This window comes from Sorex fumeus, unplaced genomic scaffold, assembly GCF_029834395.1.
Source record: "Sorex fumeus unplaced genomic scaffold, SorFum_2.1 ptg000073l, whole genome shotgun sequence".
Taxonomy (NCBI): Eukaryota; Metazoa; Chordata; class Mammalia; order Eulipotyphla; family Soricidae; genus Sorex; species Sorex fumeus.
In genome coordinates, this window is record NW_026606130.1 from 7,478,890 (window position 1) to 7,502,205 (window position 23,316).

The 23,316-nt window shown below is 41.9% G+C and overlaps 1 protein-coding gene and 1 pseudogene across 1 annotated transcript in view; one reads left to right on the forward strand and one right to left on the reverse strand.

Moving 5' to 3' along the window:
• KIF4A (kinesin family member 4A) overlaps positions 1 to 23,316 on the reverse strand; it is a 206,205-nt gene that overhangs the window by 109,451 nt on the left and 73,438 nt on the right. Inside the window, exons 10-12 of the mRNA XM_056130107.1 lie at positions 6,368 to 6,500; positions 3,648 to 3,706; positions 3,430 to 3,535 (exon numbers count right to left, since the gene is read on the reverse strand). Coding sequence (XP_055986082.1) covers positions 3,430 to 3,535; positions 3,648 to 3,706; positions 6,368 to 6,500 — 298 coding nt within the window. The remainder of the gene's footprint in view (positions 1 to 3,429; positions 3,536 to 3,647; positions 3,707 to 6,367; positions 6,501 to 23,316) is intronic.
• On the forward strand, positions 17,983 to 18,080 carry LOC130038258 (uncharacterized; annotated as a pseudogene).

Genomic DNA, 23,316 nt, shown 5'->3' on the forward strand with positions numbered 1-23,316 from the left:
GCATAGCACCGATGTTTAACGCATGGTCCATTCACTTTTCTGCTGCAAGCTGCCGGGCTCTGGATTAAGTCTTTTTGCCTCTGGAGCCATGGCCGTGCCGGAGAGTTGCTCGTGGGGGGCAACTCGTGACCTTGGTAGGGTATGAAGGATGAGCCGGTACTGTCTCCCTTCCCATGAGACTGCAGTTGCCCCGTCATCGCTGGCTCATACCTGGCTTTCCAATAAGCTCTGAGGCAGCTGCCACTTTGTATGCGGTCCAGATGCATTTCTGCCAAAAGCCGCTGGATTTTGAGATTTGTTTCTTAGTCTCTGGGATCATGGCCGTTAATCAGCTTGATCAGGAGCCAGAGAGGCTATTTGTAGGTGGCGACTCGGGGTCTCGCTGGGATGGGGAGGAAAGGGCCGGTTCCACCCCCATCTGGTGTCTCATCACTGCAGGCCCAAACCTGACTGTCCAGTGGCCTCTGGAGGATGGCAGTCACTGGGCCACCAGGGGGAACAGGCCAACGTATGAAACCTATTCCCACCTGGAGTGGCCCAGCCCTAGTAACCTACTGCAGGAACAGGACGCATTTCTGCCAAAAGTCTTTGGGTTCCGAGATTCATTTCTGAGTCTCTGGGTTCATGGCTGTTAAGCAGTTCGATTAGGAACCAGAGAGGCCATGCTTCCAATTATGTAGCTGAGCTGGAGGTGGTTTGTGGGTGTGTCTCCCACATACCTGACTTTTGGCTGTTTACTTTCTTGGTAAACTTTGCCCCAAGTTTTTGAGGTCTGGCCAAAGGCACAGCAGCAATTTTGGGGTATCTGAAAGTCTGATGGTGCCATTAGGCTGCTGATGCACTTGCCTCACAGGTACAGAATGACCTGCTAGCAGCACCATACCCCTGCAAATAAAGTTTTGATATCCAAAAGGACTCATAAAGATCAAGAAAAAGATATTCAAAAACCCTATCAATAGTGGAGAAGAAATGAACAGACAATTCTCAGAGAAACATAGGAGGATAACCAGGAGGCACTTGAAAAAATGCTCAGCACCTCTTATCACTTGAGAAATGCAAATCTAGACAACAATGAGATACCATCTCACAACACTGAAAATGGCACATATCAAAAAAAAGTAGAGCCAATCTGGGAATGTTGTCTATCACTACCTCTGTAGAAAACAGCATGGAGAGTTGTCAGTAAACTTAGAATTGAACTGCCATATAACTCAGCAAGCCTACTTTTGGGAATCTACACCCAAAACATAAAAACATTCTCTTAAAAGGACATAGGCATACCACTATTCATTGTTGCACTCAGTACAATAGCTAAAATACGGAATTAAGCGAGGTAGCCAATGACAGACAAATGGATTAGGAAGGTGTGGTATATATACACAATGGAATAGTATGTGGCTGTAAGAAACTATGAAATCAAGCAATTTGCAGCAACCTTCTTGAAAATGGAAGTTATCATGTTGAGTGAAGTAAGCCAGAAGAAGAAAAACAAACACCAGATGATCTCACATATCTGTGCTATATAGAATACTGGATGAGGAAATAAAGTAAAAGGAGGATGCCTATGTTACCCTTGACCCATGCTTAGAAAGAAGGACAGAGTAGAATAAATAAAGGGGAGAAGAGAAGAACATTAAGTAACACGTGAACAGGCATCAGGGCCTCAATTATTCTGGGGATATTGGTGAGTGGTATAGCCATATCCAAAACACAGACTCAACAAAACTGAAAACATGATAACTAAGCTGCAACCACTGATGCTTTGTATTATGCCTGTCAATTTTACAGATGAGGATGGAGTGAGGTTTGGTGGGGAGGGAATATAGGAACACTGGTGGAGGGAAGTTGACACCATGGTCAGATTGGATTGGAATTGAAATATTATGTGCCTAAAACTTATCAATTATTTTGTAAATCACAGTTTTTAATAAAAAATTAGGAAGGGCCAGAGAGATAGTACAGAGGTAAATAACTTGCCGTGCATAGGGTAAACCTGGATTCAATCCCTGGCATCCCATAGGGTTCCCTGTGCTCCACCAGGGGTGACTCCTGAGCCTGGAGTAAGTCCTGAGCACAGTAAGGTTGGCCCAAATTCCAAAAATAGGTAGAGAAAAACATCCCCAATAATATGGAAACTTTTCTAAATCACATCATCTAATAAAAAAACTTCTAGCCAAGAACTAAGAATTTCCAGTAGGTATTTACACACATACATATATACTAGGACTGGAGCGACAGCACAGCAGGTAGGGCGTTTGCCTTGTACGTGGTTGACCCGGGTTTGATTCCTCCGTCCCTCCAGGAGAGCCTGGCAAGCTACCGAGAGTATCCTGCCTGCACGACAGAGCCTGGCAAGCTCCCCGTGGTATATTCAGTATGCCAAAAACACTAACAAGTCTCACAATGGAGATGTTACTGGTGTCCACTTGAGCAAATCGATGAAGAACAAGAAGACAGTGCTACAGTGCTGACAACGGCATATAGATGGAAAAGAATCATATTTTTGGCCACACCTCACTGTTTCCATGGCTTACTCCTGGCTCTGTGTTCAGGGCTCACTCCTGGTGTAGCTTGGGGGACCATATGCAATGCCAGGGACTGAATCAGATTGGCTGCATGCACGGCAAAGCCTGGCAAGCTACTTGTGATGTATTCAATATGCCAAACACAGTAACAAGTCTCAAAATGGAGATGTTACTGTGCCCACTCGAGCAAATCGATGAACAATGGGAGGACAGTGCATGTAAGGCAAGTGGCACCCTAACTTCTTAACCATGCTCCTTAGTAAAATATGATTGTAATTTCTCAAAACCTACATATACAGATGTAGCTATATGTATACATATATAAGGCCTAGAGAGAAGGAAAACCAAAAATAAATACAGGCTGTTAGGGTAATAAGAGTAAAGAAAATTTTATTCTAGGAAAAAAATAAAGAATCACCCTTCCCTGGTCCACACACAACTATTATAATTATTCCAAAAATAAATTAAAAAAGGAATATATATCAGAACAATAATTCAAACTTACTTGTTACTGGCAATTGAACACAATTATAGTATTCCAAGTTTGCTCTAACCTATCTGTTAGAATCCAGATTATTTAAAATTGGGCATGTTACAAGTCCTCTTATTACGATAGTTTACATTAAAAGGAAAGGAAATCAATGACAGCTGCTCCAGTTACCCTGGCAATTTTGCAATACTTTGCTGCTTCCAGTGTTTGATTACAACACTGAAATATTAATATACCAGTCTACATGTACCTTCTGAGTATTCTGCTATAAAAAATTTAGTATTCAGATCACATCCAATGATCCATAGTCCCTATATTTAAAGAGCTCACAAAAGGCACATAGTTGGCCATATTCAGGTGCATCAAGAAAAACAAAAGCAATATATCTATTTATACTGCCCCTACTTGTCTTACCGATAGCTGGGTAATGAGTTGCTGTAGGCTGCGAATTATCTCTACATTTTGTTTTAATTCCTGGTCTTCCAAAGTCTCCATTAGTTTTTGAAGGTCCACTTTGCAGCTGAAAATCCAAGCAAAGGAAAACAAGGGTTAATCATATTGCAAAGGCTGGAGGATCCATGATTATAGATAAAAGGGTATAGGTGCTAACCAACAACAGGGAAGAAACTTACGCTGCATGTTTCCTGAGCTCTTCTAGCTTGGCATTCATTTTTTCATTCGCTTGTTCTGTCTGCAACAAAGACCCAGGAGATCATTAGTGGCAGTACCTGACAGTCTCACCTAATTATGCCCTCTCTTTTATGGATTAAAATCTGAGTAAGAGAGTTTGCCTCCTTTGATGTAATAGAATTTAGTGAGAAATACTGTTTTAAACGGAGTATTGAAAATCAGTTCTTCAATCAACACGAACTACTAAAAATAGCATCTGAGCAGCTGGGTCCATACTTGCCATGAAGCTCAACTATAGTGTACAGTGTAAAGCTCTGATTCCATAGAGAGTTTTGCAACTAGGCACGGTGGGGAGAGGAACAATGTTTCCTGGCATGCTACTGCCAGCTGTTTACAAAACAAAACAAAAAAGCTACTTACATTAAACTACTCCTACACTACACTGTTCCCTAGCCCCAGAATACAGGCATAAAACATAAAATGGCCTCACACTGCATATTGAGCTAAGATTTTTTCAACTCCTTTTTTCAGAGGAGAGCAAGATGTGCAAAATGATGGAAGAGAAGAAATGGCAGAAAACAACTACATTTGGGGGGATTTATAGTTATCATTTTATTTCCATCTCATTATATGTAAAATGTTGGCGGCTATAGCAGATTTCGGAAGGACAATTTATATAGGACAATTGGTTGTACTTGTTAAGATGTTCTGACAGAACTTCAAGTAATAAGGTTGCTGGGCAGCCATTGTAACTATCTTATAAAGGGCAGATAGTATGAGAGTAGAATAACATTAGGTTATGTTAGCCACGCTTACATAGATGTGAAACATGTCTTCTAGAATAACTTCAAAGGTATAAAATAAAGCTCTTGAAGACAGAAAAAGTACATAAAAATCCACTACGGACATATATAGAATGACTACATTCATTTGTGTATAATATATATATATATATATGTGTGTGTGTGTGTGTGTGTGTGTACACACACACATATGAAGACTAATATCCACTGCCAGGAGAAACAGGGGCTAGGAGGATTGGTCAGTGATTGGTATCAACCACAAGTGTGGCAGGGGTGGAGGGTAGGTAAGATAGAGAATGGAAAAGTATGACAATAATAGCTGGTAATGATCATGTTGAACAAGAACTGAGTGTTAAAATTAGGTAAAGAGATAGTCCTGATTCAAACCACAATGCCCAAAAGGGAGGGAAGAGAGGTAGGGAGGGAAGGAGGGAGGGAGGGAGGGAAGGAGGGAGAGAAGGTGAGAGAGGGAGAGAGAGAGGAAAAGTTCTTGCCATAGAGGCTGGGGGTGGGGGTGGGGACGTTATGGGAGGGAAACTGGGGACATTGGTACTGGGAAATGTACACTGGTGGATAGATGGGTGTTGGAACACTGTAAGACTGAAATCTAATCATGAACAGCTTTGTAAGGGTCTTCTTCACAGTGATTTAATAAAAAAATTAAAAAAAGAAAAGAAAAGCAAAAAATAAAACCCACTAGGTCCCATTTTCATCCTTATGCTAGTAAAAAAGCAGTACAAGGCACATAGAATTTGATACCCTTTAAAGAAATCTTTAAGTAGCTTATCCTTCCTTTTCTACAAAGTATGCAGCTACATGAAGATGCATAAATTACAGATGTCAAATTACTATTGGAGGGGGGGAATACCTGGTGATGCTCAGAGGTTACTCCCAGGTATGCATGCAGGAATCACTTCTAGTGGGCTCAAGAGACTAGATGGAAAGGTGATAATCAAACCTGGCTTGGCTGCATGAAGGACTTAACCTGCTATACTATCTCTCCAGCCCCCATCCAACTACTTTTTGTTGAGAAGTTACTTTCTTTTCTGACAACAGTTATGCTATCAAAGACTAAGCTGTATATAGCAGAAAAGCATTACTGGCAGAATCAGTACATACTGATAGAAGAAGGTTATCAGATAGATAATAGGATGCAGAATTGGTGTAATCAGTTACACAGTGATTCACTACTTGGAAACTAACCATTTGTATAAGAAAGTAAAATTAATTTCTCATCTGTTCTATCTACTTTGTTAGGATAGGATGTGAAATGCAACATTAAGAGAAGGGATATAGAAAGGAAATAAAATCTTAGTGAACAGACACGCAGTTTTACTGACAAAGATGAGGCAAAACTTAAGATGACAAACGAATCTGGCTCTATCCTTTCTGATACTTTTGAATGAATCTACCTTGGGGAAGGACTATACTTAGCAGAAATCAGGAACTACTGCAAGCTCAGTGATGGGAAGGGTCTTGCAATGCTAGGGATTGAACCAGGGGCTCTAGCATGCAAACCATGCACTCCAGTCATGGATGAATTTATTTTAAAATGTGATTCATGGGATCAGGGATGGAGCTCAGTGTAGAGTGCAGTTCTAGCAAACATTAAATGCTGAGTCTAATCTATAGCATACACTTATTTACAATAACAGGTAAGTAAATAAGTAGCTAATAAAAAAAATAAGACCCATGTGGATTCTTTGGGGTAGATATATAAGTATTAAGTGGACAATTCTTTTAGCTTTGTATCTGGTTATAAGACCATGAATGTAACACAGAGGGTTTCCTGGAGGACATGACAATACTAAATCATTTATTTCCAGATATTTTAGCTCTCATAATAAACATGTTAAAATGATTTTAGCAACTAAAGCTAGTAAATATTTATATTGCTAGTGTTAATATAGGGGCCTCACCAAAATGATCCTCTCCAACATCTGGGCTGTCTGATCAGCTGCCTCACTCAGACCACGACTTAATTTTTCATTCTCCTCTACCAGGGACTGATTCTTCTCCATCAATGATTGTAGATTTTCTGACGGTTCCACACTAAAATAAAGGAATATATTAGAAAAATACTAATGGAAAACACCTATATCAACATTGAATTAAATATGACTGATAGACCATTTTGGTAGAGGGGATCAACTAAAAATTAACCCTTCAAAGTATGGGGAAAAGTACATCCATTGCATTCTATTCTGCAGTTTGTCAATTGGATGAACAACAAACATTTGCCCAAAATACTTTAATGGTTTAAAACAGGATTTCTATATTTTCCAATTACAACCCTTTTCACCTGAAAAATCTTTACACAACTCAAAATATACATTTATATAAAACAGGAATGCAAACCAAAAAACCACTGATTAAAGAACAAGTGTGCAAAATACAAATACAAGTCAGTTACTGGTAGTAAATCATAAATGCATTTATTTTAAAACAAATTTATTTGTTTATTTGGTTTTTGAACCATATCCAGTGGTGCTCAAAGCATACTCCTGGCTCTGAACTTAGCGATCACTCACTCCTGATGAGGCTTGGCAAACCATACAGGGTACCAGGGATGAAATGTAGGTTGTTCATGTGGAAGGCAAGTGCCATATCCACTGTACTATCACGCCAGGTATACAACATATTTGAAAATGTTATATGACCCCATTTGGAGCTACACACAACCCACAGTTTACAAAGCTTGGGTTTTGGAGCCAAAAAGATAATACATGGATGAGGTACTTGCCTTACAGATTCCTAACACCTCATATGTTTCCCCAAACACCAGCAGAAGTACTCTCAGAGCACAGACAAAGTAGTAAACCATAAGGGCTGTTGGTATGACTCAAAAAAATTTTTAAAGGAAAGAGGTTTTAAAAAAGGGAACAAAAAACCCTTTAATTTAAAATAAAGGAAAAACAAATAAAAATTCAAATAAAGGAAAAAGGTTTAGAATAGAGGTACCCAAAATTGTTCAGCATACTGTCCCGTTTTTAGAAAAAAAAATTACTCAGCACCCTTCCTCCTAAAAATATACGGTTATGGGACTGGATATGTGGTGCAGGGTTTAAGGTGCTTGCCTTACTTGCAGTTGGCCTTCGTTGGATCCCCAGCATCACATGCGTACACTTAGCAGTGCCCTGTGAGCACAGAGCCTGAGCATCACTGGTGTGCGGTCCAAAAACAAACAAAAAAGTCTTTAATTGAAGAAAGCAAGTGCCTCCCAACTGCAACTGAGGATACCACTATCTCCTAATTTTGTTCAGTGCCATCCCTGGGGACAGTATCATTCACTTTAGGAAACGCTGGTTAGAAGCTAACAATAGTTTCTAAAACAATTTTATTTCATAAATTTATCATTGATTTACAGTTTTTTTAAATCCCAGGAAGTTAGCTCTATTCACATATGGATATAAGTGTCACTACCTACACAATAAAAAAGAGACCTATCTCAATAAGACAGAAACATGGTTAAAGGAATAACAAATGGTCATCAGAACAGAAGATTTTTTCTATAAAACTGAACTTTTGTGGGAGATGGGAGGAATGCTTGGAAATGGTGGAGGGAAGCAGAGTTTCTGGTGATAGGTGTGGTGTTGGAATGATGTAATAAAAAGTCTGACTAATAGTACTGCAAATTCCAGTACTTCAATAAAAATGGTTTCTAAAAATAGAAGCTAACAATTTAGAGGTGGGTAGAAACCTCTAGATTTGACATTTAGTTTAGTATCTTTCTTTTTTGTGCTATATAGTGAATTAGTGAGGTTAATTATAGCTGATATTTATCCTTCTCCCCAGTTTCAACCTTACATTAAGATTAGAAAAGGAGGAATGAACTATGCTATGAAGGAAAGAGCAGTGACCCTGCTCAGGTTTAAAAAAAATGGTGGGGTACAATCGGTAATTCTCAGGGTTTACTCCTGTCTCTGTGCCCAGGGATCACTCCTGATGGGCTCAGGGGGCTCATATGGGGTGCCAGGGATAGAACCCGGGTTGGCAGCATGCAAAGCAAATGTCCTACCCAATCTAATACAGCTCTGAACTTGGTGTCTAAAATTTAACCTCATCAACATAAATTAATTTACCCCTTTATGAGTAAAGCTCTGTAAAACAGTGTTTAAAAAGTCAGAAAGCTGAAATGAAGACCAGTTGTCACAAAAAAAGAGATTTATGTATAACTGTCTAGAAATAAGTAGTACTTTCTACGAGCTTACCTTAGTTCCAAAACTTAAAACCCTTGGGAGCAGAGATATATTACAGTGGGGAGGGAATTTGCCTTGCATGCAGCCAACTCATGTTCGATCCCCAGCATCCTATATGGTACCCTGATAGCACCAGGAGTGATGCCTGAGTGCAGAACCAGGAATAAGCCCTGAACACTCCTGGTTGTGGCAAAAAAAGGAAAGAAAACTCATGAACCAAAGTCTCTTCATCATTAGTCTATCCCTATAAAATAGCCTAGATAGTGGCAGCAATAAGGTATCCTTTCAGAAAGGATTAAAAGTGAGGCACAGAAATTTCTCGAAGAAACCTATTTAGGTAGCACTGTAGCACTGTCCCCCGAATGTTCATCAATTTGCTCGAGCGAGCACCAGTAACATCTCACAACAAATTGTGAGACTTGTTACTGTTTCTGGCATATCAAATACGTCACGGGGAGCTTGCCAGGCTTTGCCATGCGGGTGAGATACTCTCAGCAGCTTGGCGGGCTCTCTCAGAAGGGCAGAAGAATCGAACCCTGGGGTGGCCACCTGCAAGGCAAACGCCCTACCTGCTGTGCTGTCGCTCCAACCCACACATTTAGGTAAGAATCTCTAAATTATGCAGACTACTTGAAAATAGTTCAGAACAATAGATAGCCAATAAATACAGTTTGTTTATTTTTGTAATCCACTATGATTACATGTTCAAAAGATTGGAAATTAGGACTGGTTAAAAAATATCAAGACATGGGGGTATGGTGTCGCCAGCAGGTCAATCTGTACCTGTGAGGTGAGTACATCAGCAGCCTGATGGTACCATCAGACTTTCAGATACCCCAAAACTGCTGCTGCACCTTTGGCCAGACCTCAAAAACTTGGGGCAAAGTTTACCAAGAAAGTAAACGGCCAAAAGTCAGGTATGTGGGAGACACACCCACAAACCACCTCCGGCTCAGCTATATAATTGGAGGCATGGCCTCTCTGGTTCCTGATCGAACTGCTTAATGGCCATGAACCCAGAGACTCAGAAATGAATCTCGGAACTCAAAGGCTTTTGGCAGAAATGTGTCCTGTTCCTACAGTAGGTTACTGGTGCTGGGCCACTACAGGTGGGAATAGGTTTTCTGCCTTGTCCTGTGACCCCTGGCAGCCCAGTGACCACCATCCTCCAGAGGCCACTGGACAAACACGTTTGGGTCTGCAGTGACGAGACATATGGGGCCTCACCAGAAGGGGGTGGAACCGGCCCTTTCTTCCCCCTCCCAACAAGACCCCGAGTCGCTGCCTACAAAAGGCCTCTCTGGCTCCTGATCAAGCTGATTAATGGCCATGATCCCAGAGACTCAAAAACAAATCTCGAAACCCAGAGACTTTTGGTAGAAATGCATCTGGACTGCAGACAAGGTGGCCGCCGGCTCAGAGCTTATTGGAAAGCCAGGTATGAGCTGGAGGTAATGGGGCAACTGCAGTCTCATGGGAAGGGGGGCAGTACCGACTCGTCCTTCACACCCTACCGAGGTCACGTGTTGCCCCCCATGAGCGGCTCTCTGGCACGGCCATGGCTCCAGAGGCAAAAGAATGTAATCCAGAGCCCGGCAGCTTGCGACAGAAAAGTGAATGGACCATGCATTAAACTATGGCGCCATGCCTCCCCGGGAGGGAAAGGGTATTACTCCCTTCAGCCATTTTCTCCCCTGGCAGCAAGGTGGCCGCCACCTCACAACTTATTGGAAAGCCAGGTATGATCTGGTGGTGACGGGGCAACTGCAGTCTCATGGGAAGGGGGACAGTACCGGCTCGTCCTTCACGCCCTACCGAGGTCATGAGTTGCCCCCATGAGCGGCTCTCTGGCATGGCCATGGCTCCAGAGGCAAAAGAACGTAATTGAGCCCAGCAGCTTGCGGCAGAGAAGTGAATGGACCATGCATTAAACTATGGCGCCATGCCTCCCTGGGAGGGAAAGGGTGTTACTCCCTTCAGCCATTTTCTCCCCTGGCAGCAAGGTGGCCGCCGCCTCAGAATTTATTGGAAAGCCAGGTATGAGCTGGTGGTGATGGGGCAACTGCAGTCTCATGGGAAGGGGGACAGTACCAGCTTGTCCTTCACGCCCTACCAAGGTCACGAGTTGCCCCTCACGAGCGGCTCTCTGGCACGGCCATGGCTCCAGAGGCAAAACGACGTAATCCATAGCCCGGCAGCTTGCGGCAGAAAAGTGAATGGACCATGTGTTAAACTCCCGCACCATGGGTCCCTGGGAGGGAAAGGGTGTTGCTCTCTTCCGCCTTTTCGATCCCCCGGCAGCAAGGTGGCTGCTGCCTCAGAGCTTATAGTAAAGCCAGGTATGAGCTGGCAGTGACGTGGCAACTGCAGTCTTGTTGGAAGGGGGATGGTAGGGGGACGGTACCGGCTCGTCCTTCACGCCCTACCAAGGTCATGAGTTGCCCCACACGAGAGGCTCTCCGGCACAGCCATAACACCAGACGCACAGAAACCAATCTCGTAATTATCTGGCTCTTTGTAGAAATCCAAAATCGCGGCCATGTGACATTATAAGATTCTCATAAGCAGCTATAGAAAACAAAGTATTTCACAATGCCTTTTCAGCAATTCTGATTGTTGGGGTGAGGGGGAATTCTAAACAATAATGGTGCATCTTTTGTCGAAATAAAGAATGTAATCAATGTAGAGAAGAGTTAAGTAGAGATTACCTGTCTCACAGGCATTGGAAGGGTTGGGAGGGGGGTATATTGTGGTTCTTGGTGGTGAAAAATGAGTACTGGTGAAGGGAAAGATGTTTGATCATTGTATAACAGAAACTTAAACCTGAAAGCTTAGTAACTTTTCCAACAGTGATTCAGTTAATAAATATAAGAACAGTGCAGAGTCTCCTGCCCCCGCTCCTGGCTGTCCCTGCCGGGGCCCGTTGGAGGGGGGTGGGTTGAGTTTCCCTCCCTGCCTCGAGCAGAGCCCCGGCAGAGCCCCGAAGACCTCCAGAACCAGCCACGACCATGCTGAGACCACTCTCCACACTCATGAAGGTACTGACAGAGGAACAAAGGCATGCGGGTCCCGGGGCTGAGATCTCCAAGCCTACTCGGATTGGGGCTGAGCATCCTCCACCCAGATCCTCCATCTTCCAGTAGGTGGGGATCACACCCTCCAACTGACCCCCCCCCCCCATGTAATCCCATCAACGGCTAAGACCCAGAGAGTATGAAACCCAGCTCCCGGAAGCACGCGGCCGCGCGATATCTTATTATCTCATTCTTGCTTTGACAACCTGGTAGGCTACCGAGTGTAGCCTGCCCACGTGGCAGTCTGGCAAACTCCCCGTAGCGTACCCAATATGGCAAATACCAATAACAATGATGGGTCTCATTCTCCCAACCCTGAAAGAGCCTTGAATATGGCACTTTTTAAAATCTCAGGGCTAGGACGAAGGAGACATTACTGGTGCCTGCTCGAGGCAACTGACAAACAACAGGATGATCGTGAACGTGAAGAAGAAAAATAAATAGATAAATAAAATTATGAAAAAGAAGTAAGGTGGAGTTCATGCCCAATTCAATCAGCTAATCAGTGGCTGAATAAATAGCAGTATTCCTACATAAAAAAAAAAATATATATATATATATATATATATATATATATATATATATATCAAGACAGGGGTATGGTGCTGCCAGCAGGTCAACCTGTACCTAAGGGGCGAGTGCATCAGCATCAGGTGCCTCAAGGCTTCCTGATACTCCAAAATTGGTACTGTGCCTATGGTCAAACCCCAACAACTTGGGACCAAGTTAACCAAGAAATTAAACGGCCAACAGTTAGTTATGTGGGAGCCACATCCACAAACTACCTCTAGCTCATCTATACAAGCTCATTTATTGGTATTATTTCAGAGATTCATAGATAAATCTCAAGAGATCAAAGGACAAGTTAATCTTGGACTCGCACATGGCTGAACAGACTGGGGTAAATCGGAGGGGGTGGATTGACGTGGTGGCCCACCCAAGCAGAGTCCCCAGCAGCGACTTACTTCCACAATCCGAAATCGCTGTCATATCCCCGGTCTGCCTCCACCATCTCAGGACGAAATTCACTAAGATATAATCTGCTGAAAATTTTGTAAATGTGGATCTCAGGGCACCAACAGCCCTGACCCAGATACACAGCAGTAAGTCCTGGAAGACACCACAGCACCGGAGATCTCTCTGGGCGCCATACCAGGTGAATTTCACCAACGCACCCCAGATGGAGCAGGTGCAGTCTCCCTGCCTACTACAGATATAATCCTGTTGACCAAGAGCTTCTACAAGCGAGGCCCAGGTATGCGAGTTCCAGGACTGAATCTCCAGGCCACATGGTGGCCAAGAACCAGGGCTGTCCCTCCTGTGGTCCCCACCCGCCCAGCAGACTGGCGGTCCTGCCCACAATTTACCTCTGGGCAGCATCTTAGCACACCAACAGCCCTGGCCCAGAGACTCCCAACTGAATCCCAAAATGGATTGGTGCCATACAGAGATGTCTCTGAAACCCAGCCATTTACAATCTAGAAATTTATATTTATAATCACAGCCATGCAAGCTCTCATGATATGGAAAATGAGCAATGGAAAATTAACTAGCGTCTCCCTCTGGCAGGTAGGCTTGAATGGTAGTGGGAAAATTTGAGCAAAACATAATGACCCAAATTACAGAATATTGGGGAAATCGTCTGCCATGAAGGCAGGGTGAGGAGTGGGATCTGGGTGGTGGAAAATATACACTGGTGGAGGGATGGGTGTTCCATCACTGTATGGTTGAATCTCAAACATGAAAATTTTGTAACTCTATTTCACAGTGATGCAATTTAAAAAAGCAATGAGTTCATATCCAATTCAATCAGCTTAATCAATAGCTGAAAAAGTAGCAGTACTCCTAAATTATTAAAAAATATATCAGAAGAAATATGATTTAATCTGAAGGAGAATGAAGAGGAAAATGAACAGCTATAAAAGTTGTAACAGCTGTAAAGATGGAAAAGGACTGGAAAGAGTTCTTATTGCTCTCAATACAAAAAAGAGGTTTTTTCGAAAAAGGTGGACCAGTTGGTATTCCCACCAACAATGAAGGAGAGACCCTTTCTCCCCATATCCACTCCAACACTGGTTGCTTTTGTTCTTTTGGATGTGTGCCAGTCTCTGTGGAATGAGATGATATCTCATTGTTGTTTTAATCAGCATCTCCCTGATGATTAGTGATGAAGAGCATTTTTCATGTACCATTTGGCCATTTGAATTTCTTTTCTGAGAAAATTTTGTAACTGTAGCTCACTGTGATTCAATAAAAAAAGAATTTTAGGGTTAGAACAATAGTACAGTCAGTAAGACTGTACTTACTTTGCACGAGACTAACCTGTGTTTGGTGCTGGGCATATGGGGGAACCATATGGAACCCCATATGGTTACCCCAAGCCCACCACGAGTGACCATGGGTGCAGAGCGAGTAGTAAGCCCTGAGCACTGCCATATGTGGACCCGAAATAAAACAAAGATGGGTGGATTATAAAAATAAGCTATTTAGTGCTATTTAGATTGTTCTATTATTTCATATTATTTCATTTCATTATTCTGATTACAATGAAAATGTCTGTCCTCTGCTCATGTAAATTGGTAAGCTCCAAAGTAATCATTATTTTGGTTTTTTTTTTTTGGTTTTGGGGTCACATTGAGCAGTACTCAGGACATATTCCTGGTTCTATGCTGAGGGATCTCTCTTTCCTACTGGTGCTCAAAGGACCATATGCACTGCCAGGGATCAAAACTGGGCTGGTTGCATGTAAGGTAAGGATCTCAACCTCTGATCTATCTCTGTGGTTCAGTAATGAAAACTTTTTTTTATGAATCTTATAAAGTTTTATTTTCTAGGAAAATATTTATTTTGACTTATAATTCTTAATTGGAATATTTTTAATATCTTTTTTAATTTTTTTTAAATTTTCCTCTTTATTTTAATTATTATTTTTAGTGAAACACCATGAGGTACAGTCGTAGATTTACAATTTTTTGTGCTTGGGTTTCGATTATACAATGATCAAATACCCATCCCTCCAACAGTGTCCATTTTCCACCACCATGGATAATATCCCTCCCACTCCCATCCCTCCCATCTTACCCTGCCTCTGTTGCAGGGCAATCCCCTGTGTTCTCTCTCTCCTTTTGGGTGTTGAGGTCTGCAAAAGAGGCTTTGAGTGGCAAACATGTTCAGTCCATAGTCTACTTTCAACATGCATCTCCCCTCCTGGGAGGATCCTCCAAACACCCTTTATTTGGTGCTCCCTTCTCTATCTGAGCTGCCCTTTCCCCTAGAATGCCTGGCTGGCCTCTAAGCTATGGAGTAATCCTCCTGGTGTTGATCTCAGCTATTCTTGGGTATTAATCTCATAATTTGTTTCTTTAAATTCCCCAGATGAATGCAATCTTTCTATGTCTATCCCTCTCTTTCTGACTCATTTCGCTTAGCATGATACTTTCCATGTTGTACCACTTGTATATAAATTTCATGACTTCATCTTTTCTAACAGCTACATAGCACTCCATTGCGTAGATGTACCAAAGTTTCTTTAACCAGTCATCTGTTCTTGGGCATTCAGGTTTCTTCCAGTTTCTGGCTATTGTAAAGAGTGCTGCAATGAACAAACAAGTGCAGATATCACTTCGACTATACATTTTTGCCTCTCTGGGATATATTCCCAGGAGTGGTATTGCTGGGTCAAATGGGAGCTCAATTTCTAATTTTTTGAGAATTGTCTATAAGGATACCCATGACATTCTTCAAAGAAATGGAGCAAACACTCCTGAAATTTATATGGAATAATAAGCCCCCACGAATAGCTAAAGCAATTCTTGGGAAAAAGAAAATGGGAGGAATCAACCTCTCTAACTTCAAACTGTACTACAAAGCAGTAATAATTAAAACAGCATGGTACTGGAACAAAGGCAGAACTGCAGACCAATGGAACAGGGTTGAATACACTGACATCTCCCCTCAATCATATGATCATCTAATCTTTGATAAAGGTGCAAGTAATGTGAAGTGGAGTAAGGAAATTCTCTTTAACAAATTGTGCTGGCAAAACTGGACGGCTACATGCAAAAAAGTGGGCTCAGAACTCTGCCTAACACCATGTACAAAAGTAAGATCAAAATGGATTAAAGACCTCAACATCAGACCAGAAACCATAAGGTACATTGAAGACAAAGTTGGCAAAACCCTCCATGACATTGAAGCTAATGGTATCTTCAAAGATGCCACGTCACTGGCCGAGCAAGTGAAAACAGAGATAGATAAATGGGACTATCTTAAACTAAGAACCTTCTGCACCTCGAAAGAAACAGTGACCAAAATACAAAGACAGTCTACAGAATGGGAAAGGATATTCGCCGAACACACATCTGACAAGGGGTTGATATCAAGGATATACAAAATACTGGTTGAACTCCACAAGAAGAAAACATCCAACCCCATCCAAAAATGGGGCAATGAAATGAACAGAAACTTTCTCAAAGAAGAAATCCAAATGGCAAAAAGGCACATGAGAAAATGCTCTACATCATTAATTATCAGGGAGATGCAGATCAAAACCACAATGAGATACCATCTCACACCTCAGAGACTGGCCCACATCCAAAAGAACAAAAGCAACCGATGCTGGCGCGGATGTGGCGAGAAAGGGACACTCTTTCACTGTTGGTGGGAATGTCGACTGGTTCAGCCTTTCTGGAAAAAAGTATGAAAACTTTTTAATATAACGGTTTTGAAAATTTTTTTCCTACGGTTTCTCTAAATAGGGGAAAATACAAGCGAAAATCAAAGTTCCGTCTTTTGCACCCTATTTAATTTCCTATGATAGGAATTCGAGTTTAGCCAAGGGTATCCTTATAAGGACTGCATTGAATGTGTATAAAGCTTTCGGTAGTATTGCCATTTTGACAATATTGATTCTCCTAATCCATGAAAAGGAGTGTATCTCCATTTTCTCATGTCTTTTTATATTTCTGGAAGTAGTGTTTTATAGTTTTCTTTGTGCATGTCCTTTACTTTCTTAGTTAAGCTGATTCTGCGGTACTTGATTTTCTGAGGCACAATTGTGAATGGGATTGTTTTTAAAATATCACTTTCTTCTCTTTCATTATTTGCATATAGGAAGCCATGGACTTTGGGGTATTGATTGTGTAAACTTCCACACAACTATACAAATCTTTTGTTTCTAGGAGCTTTTTAGTATAATCTTTAGTATGTTCTAAGTATAGTATCTTAGAACATATCTCTACATGTGTTTACAAAGGGACAAACACAGTAAATTAAAACAAAAAGTTCAAAGACAAAAATTAAAAATTCATGAGGACTTGGGCCAGAGATATACAGCGGGTAGAGCTTTTGCATGTAGATGATCAAGGTTTAATCTCTGGCATCCAATATGGTCCTGATCCTGCCAGCAATGACTCCCGGGGGCAGAGAAAGGAATAATCCCTAAATAATGCCATAGAGAAAACACAGAGTGCCACTCATCTCTGAAAAAAAAACACAAACATATGGGCTCAGGAAGTGGCTCAAAGGTAGTGTGCAAAAGCAAAAGCCTTCCATGCATGAGGCTACAAGTTTGATTCTTAGCATCACCACATATTATGAAGTATAACCACCAACATAGCCATTGTGATTCCCAGCACAACAAGTGCTCTAGTACACCACAACCAGTGAGGATTGCAACCAAGTATGTCACTCCTGAACATCAAAAAAAGTGAAAGGGAAAAATGAAATCCTAGAACAAAAAAACAAAAACAGTATTCATGTACATAAGCTGAATAGTTTGTGACAGAACATAGGAAATAAATGTTCCTAAAAACATACACTTTTAGAAAAGTAGAATATTTCTCTATTACATATGGAACACCTGAGTACATTTAGATGTATTACTTTTGTAGTTGAAACCATATTTTAACAGTATATTCTATTCTGGAGTCTGGAATGATTTCTATCAGTCTTCTGTTCATCCATTTTGTCATATATAAAACAGGTCTGTGATAAACTGAAAAAAAAAAAGGGTAAAAAGGTAAAGGTAAAGGCCCTCCCGTTGATCGTCGATTTGCTCGAGCGGGCCCAGTAACGTCTCCATTGGAGACTTTGTTGTTACTGTGTCTGGCATATCGAATACTCTCGGTAGCTTGCCGGGCTCTCCGAGAGGGGCAGAGGAATCGAACTCGGGTTGGCCATGTTGGCCGCTTGTAAGGCGAATGCCCTACCCGCTGTGCTATCGCTCCAGCCCTAAAAAATACAAAAAAGCACATAGTATATGTGCTTCGGTAGCACATATACTAAAATTGAAACGATACAGAGAAGATTAGCATGGCCCCTGCGCAAGGAAAAAAAAAAGGGAGATGGGTCAAATGCTTCTAAACTAAGTATTCCAGGAACAGGTCTTTAAGACACCACTAATAAGAGACATCAGCTGTTCTCAGTTTCTTAATCCAACATTTAAAAATATTATCAGAAAATTGAGATTAAAAATTTAAAAAAATTTTAAAAATTGAAGAATTAAAAAAAAAGGCAGCCATATCTGGGTGATAAAAAATTATGAAAATTGGGTTGGAGAGATAGTACATCAGGTAGGGTGCTTGCCTTGCACATGGCAGACCCGGGTTCAATAGCTGGCAATCCCAATGGTCCTCTAAGCACAGCCAGGAATAATATCTGGGTGCAATGCTGGAAGTAAGCCCTGAGCATCGCTTGGTGTGACTACTCCTGAATTACGGAAATTTTAATATTTATTCTTTATCCTTCCCTATAGTATCCTAAAAGAACATTATAATTAGAAAATAATTATGCAAACCAGGACATTAAAAGGAAATAGGATCATACCATACATAAAAATACATTTCAAATATGAAGATTGAAAAGAAACACTGTCCTCCCATTGTTCATCGATTTGCTCGAGCGGGCCCAGTAACATCTCCTTTTGAGACTTGTTGTTACTGTGTTTGGCATATTGAATTCATCATGGGTAGCTTGCCAGGCTTTGTCTTGCGGGCGAGATACTCTTGGTGGCTTGTTGGACTCTTTGAGAGGGGCGAAGGAATTGAACCTGGCTCTGGTGGGCTGGATATGCGCAAGGCAAACACCCTACTGCTGTGCTGAAATGTAAAGCAATAAGTGATCATGAATACTACAATAAAATGGGTGAATAACAATTTAACTTTGATACAGGAAAAGGCTTTTTTTGTTTTGTTTTGTTTTTGGGCCACAATTAGTGCTTAGGCCTTACTACTGGTTTTCTGCTCAGGGATCTCTTCTGGTAGGATCAGGGGACCATCTAGGGACTCAGGGATCAAACCTCGGTTGACTGCTTTCAAACGCCCTAACCACTTTATTACTGCTCCAGCTCTATGAAAGGCTTATTATGTAAATCAAAATCCAGAATCATGAGGACAAAATACAGGGTGTAATCACATTAAAAATCAGATGGGAAGACTGACCCAGGAATTGAACTTAGAAGTATTATTCCAGAAAAGTCAGATCAAAGTGGATTAAAGACCTCAATATCAGACATAAATCTATAAACTAAATAGAGGAAAATGTAGGCAGAACCTCCATGACATTGAAGCTAAAAGCATCTTTAAGGATAAAACAGCACTAAACATGCAAGTGAAAGCAAACAAACAAAAGAGACTACATCAAACTATCAAAAGAAGAAGATTCTGCATTTCAAAAGAAACGATCATGATCATAATCACCCTGTTGTTCATCAATAGCCTCCAGCAGGCACCAGTAATGTCTCCTTCTTCCTAGCCATGAGATTCTAAAGAGTGCCACATTCAAGGCTCTTTCAGGGTTAGGAGAATAAGACCCATCATTGTTACTGGTATTTGGCATATTGGGTACGCCACGGGGAGTTTGACAGACTCTGCCATGTGGGCAGGTTACATTCGATAGCCTGCCAAGATGTCCAAAGCAAGAATGGGATAATAAGATGTCGCGCAGCCATCAAAAAAGAAACAGTGACCAAAATACAGAAAGAACCCACAGAATGGGAAAGAATATTTACCCAATACCCACCTGATAAGGGATTAATATCCAGGATATACAAGACACTAGTAGAATTGCACAAAAAACCTCCAACCCCATCAAAAAATGGGGAGACCGCCTGCTTCCCCCTGGTGGCTCAGTGGCTGTCATCCTTCAGAGGCCATTGGACAGTCAGATTTGGGTCCGGAGTGACGAGACACGCAGGGCCTCATGGGATGGTATAGCCGGTCCTGTCCTCCCCACCCCAATGAGACCCAAAGTCATCACTCACAAACGGCCTTTCTGGCTCTTGATCAAGCTGCTTAACGGCCATGATCCCAGAGACTCAGGAGCAAACCTTAGAACCCAGCAGGTTTTGGCAGAAATCCCTCCAGATTTAAGTGTCAAAATTTTGGAATTTCAAAATCACGCGGCCACTACTGCAGCCATGCAACATCATATGTTATTCATAACCAACAATAGAAAACAAATTGTCTACTGTTGCCTTTTCAGCAGATATGAGTGTTGGGGTAAAAATCTCAAATAATAATGGTGGGTCTGGTGTCAAAATATTGAATGTGATCAAAGTAGAGAGAGAGTAATGTAGAAATCATCTGCCCCACAGGTAGGGGGAGGGAGTGGGATGGGGGTATACTGGTGTTGTTGGGGGTGGAGAATGGGCACTGGTGAAGGTACGGGTGTTTCATTGTATGACCGAGACTTTCATGGTGATTCAATAAATAAAATTATAAAAAATTTTAAAAAATGGGGAGAAGAAATGAACAGAAGCTTCCTCAAAAAAGAAATAAAAATGGCCAAAAGGCACATGAAAAAATGCTCCACATTGCTAGTCATCAGGGAGATGCAAATCAAAACTACAATGAGATATCATCTCACAACACAGAGACAGGCACACATTCAAAAGAGCAAAAGGAACCAGTGCTGGCGTGGATGTGGGGGAAAAGGGACGCTCTTTCACTGTTGGTGGGAATGCCAAATGGACCAGCCTTTCTGGAAGACAATATGGAGAGACCTCCAATAACTAGAAATTGAGCTTCCATATGACCCCCGATACCACTTCTGAGAATATATCCCGAAGATGCAAAAAAGCGCAGTAGAAATGACATCTGTACCATATGTTCATTGCAGCACTGTCCACAATAGCCAAAATCTGGAAAAAACCCAAGTGCCCCACAAGACATGACTGGTTAAAGAAACTTTGGTGCATCTACACAATGGAATACTATGCAAATACTAGGAGAGATGAAGTCATGAAATTTGCATATAAGTGGACAGATATGGAGAGTATCATGCTAAGTGAAATGAGTCACAGTGATGGGTGCGGGATGGGAACTGAGGCACATTGCACGGAAACAAAGCTGAACGGCTCCGGGCATCCTCTCCTCATTCAAACAGGTACCACCCGGTGCCCAGAGCCAGGGACTCTTTCTGGGCATGCACAGCTAGGTTGATCCCCTAGAACAGCCGGTTTTCACACTGGATCGGTTCCTGGCTTTCTAAGAAGCTTCTGCACCTCAAAAGAAACAGTGACCAAAATACAAAGACAGTCTACAGAATGGGAAAGGATATTCGCCGAATACACATCTGACAAGGGGTTGATATCAAGGATATATAAAGTACTGGTTGAAATCCACAAGAAGAAAATATCCAACCCCATAAAAAATTGAGCAATGAAATGAACAGAAACTTTCTCAAAGAAGAAATCCGAATGGCAAAAAGGCACATGAGAAAATGCTCTACATCATTAATCATCAGGGAGATGTAGATCAAAACAACAATGAGATACCATCTCACACCTCAGAGACTGGCCCACATCCAAAAGAACAAAAGCAACCCATGCTGGCGCAGATGTGGTGAGAAAGGAACCCTCCTTCACTGCTGGTGGGAATGCAGATTGGTTCAGCCCTTTTGGAAAACAGTATGGACGATTCTCAAAAAAATTAGAAATTGAGCTCCCATTTGACCCAGCAATACCACTCCTGGGAATATATCCCAGAGAGGCAAAAATGTATAGTCGAAGTGACATCTGCACTTGTTTGTTCATTGCAGCACTCTTTACAATAGCCAGAATCTGGAAAAAATCTGAGTGCCCAAGAACAGATGACTGTTTTAAGAAACTTTGGTACATCTACAAAATGGAGTACTATGTAGCTGTTAGAAAAGATGAAGTCATGAAATTTACATACAAGTGGTACTACATAGAAATTATATTGCTAAGCGAAATGAGTCAGGAAGAGAGGGATAGACATAGAACGATTGCATTCATCTAGGGGACATAAATTAATACCCAAGATTAATACCCAAGAATAGCCGAGATCAGTACCAGGAGAATTACTCCATGGCTTAGAGGCCAGCCGGGCATTCTAGGGGAAAGAGCAGCTCAGATAGGGAAGGGAGCACCAAATAAAGGGTGTTTGGAGGATTCTCCTAGGAGGGGAGATGCATGTTGAAAGTAGACTATGGACTGAACATGATTGTCACTCAATGCCTCTTTTGCAGACCACAACACCCAAAAGGAGAGAGAACAAAAGGGAATGCCCTGCCACAGAGGCAGGGTGGGATGGGGGGGATGGGGGTGGGAGGGATACTGGGATCCGTGGTGGTGGAAAATGGGCACTGGTGGAGGGATGTGTATTTGATCATTGTATAATTGAAACCCAAGCACAAAAATTTGTAAGTCTACAACTGTACCTCATGGTGTTTCACTAATAAAAATTAATTTAAAAAATAACAACAAAAAAGAAATGAGTCAGAAATAGAGGGACAGACATAGAAGAACTGCACTCTTTTGTGGAGTATAGAATAACATAACATGAGGCTGACACCCAAGGACAGTAGATACAAGGGCCAGGAGGATTGCCTCATAGCTGGAAGCCTGCCTCATGAGTGGATGGGAGAAGGCAGATGGAATAGGGAAGGGATCATTAAGAAAATGATGGCTGGAGGAATCAGTCAGGATGGGAGATGTGTGCCGAAAGTAGATAATGGACCAAACATGATGATCTCTCAGTGTCTATATTGCATACCATAATGCCCAAAAGTAGAGAGAGAGTACGGGGAATATTGTCTGCCATGGAGGTGGGGGAGAGGGTGGAATAGGGGATATACTGGGAAATTGGTGGTGGGGAATGTGCACTGGTGGAGGGATGGCTGTTTGATCATTGTGTGATTGTAACCCAAACATGAAAGCTTGTAACTTTCTCACAGTGATTCAATATTTTTTTTAAAAAAGAAGTATTATCCTAGTAAGTAAAATCTAATGTTCATACAAAATTCTATGTATTAACATTTTTGAAACATTACTTATAATAGTTGGGCTGCAGCGATAGCAGAGCGGTAGGGCATTTGCCTTGCACGCAGCCAACATGGCTGACCCGAGTTCGATTCCTCCGCCCCTCTCGGAGAGTCCGGCAAGCTAGCGAGAGTATCTCGCCCTCACGGCAGAGCCTGGCAAGCTACCCGTGACGTATTCGATATGCCAAACACAGTAACAACAAAGTCTCCAATGGAGACGTTACTGGGCCCGCTCGAGCAAATCAATGAAGAACGGGAGGACTTATAACAGTCATAAAGCTTAAATAACCCAAGTCTACCAACTGGTGAATA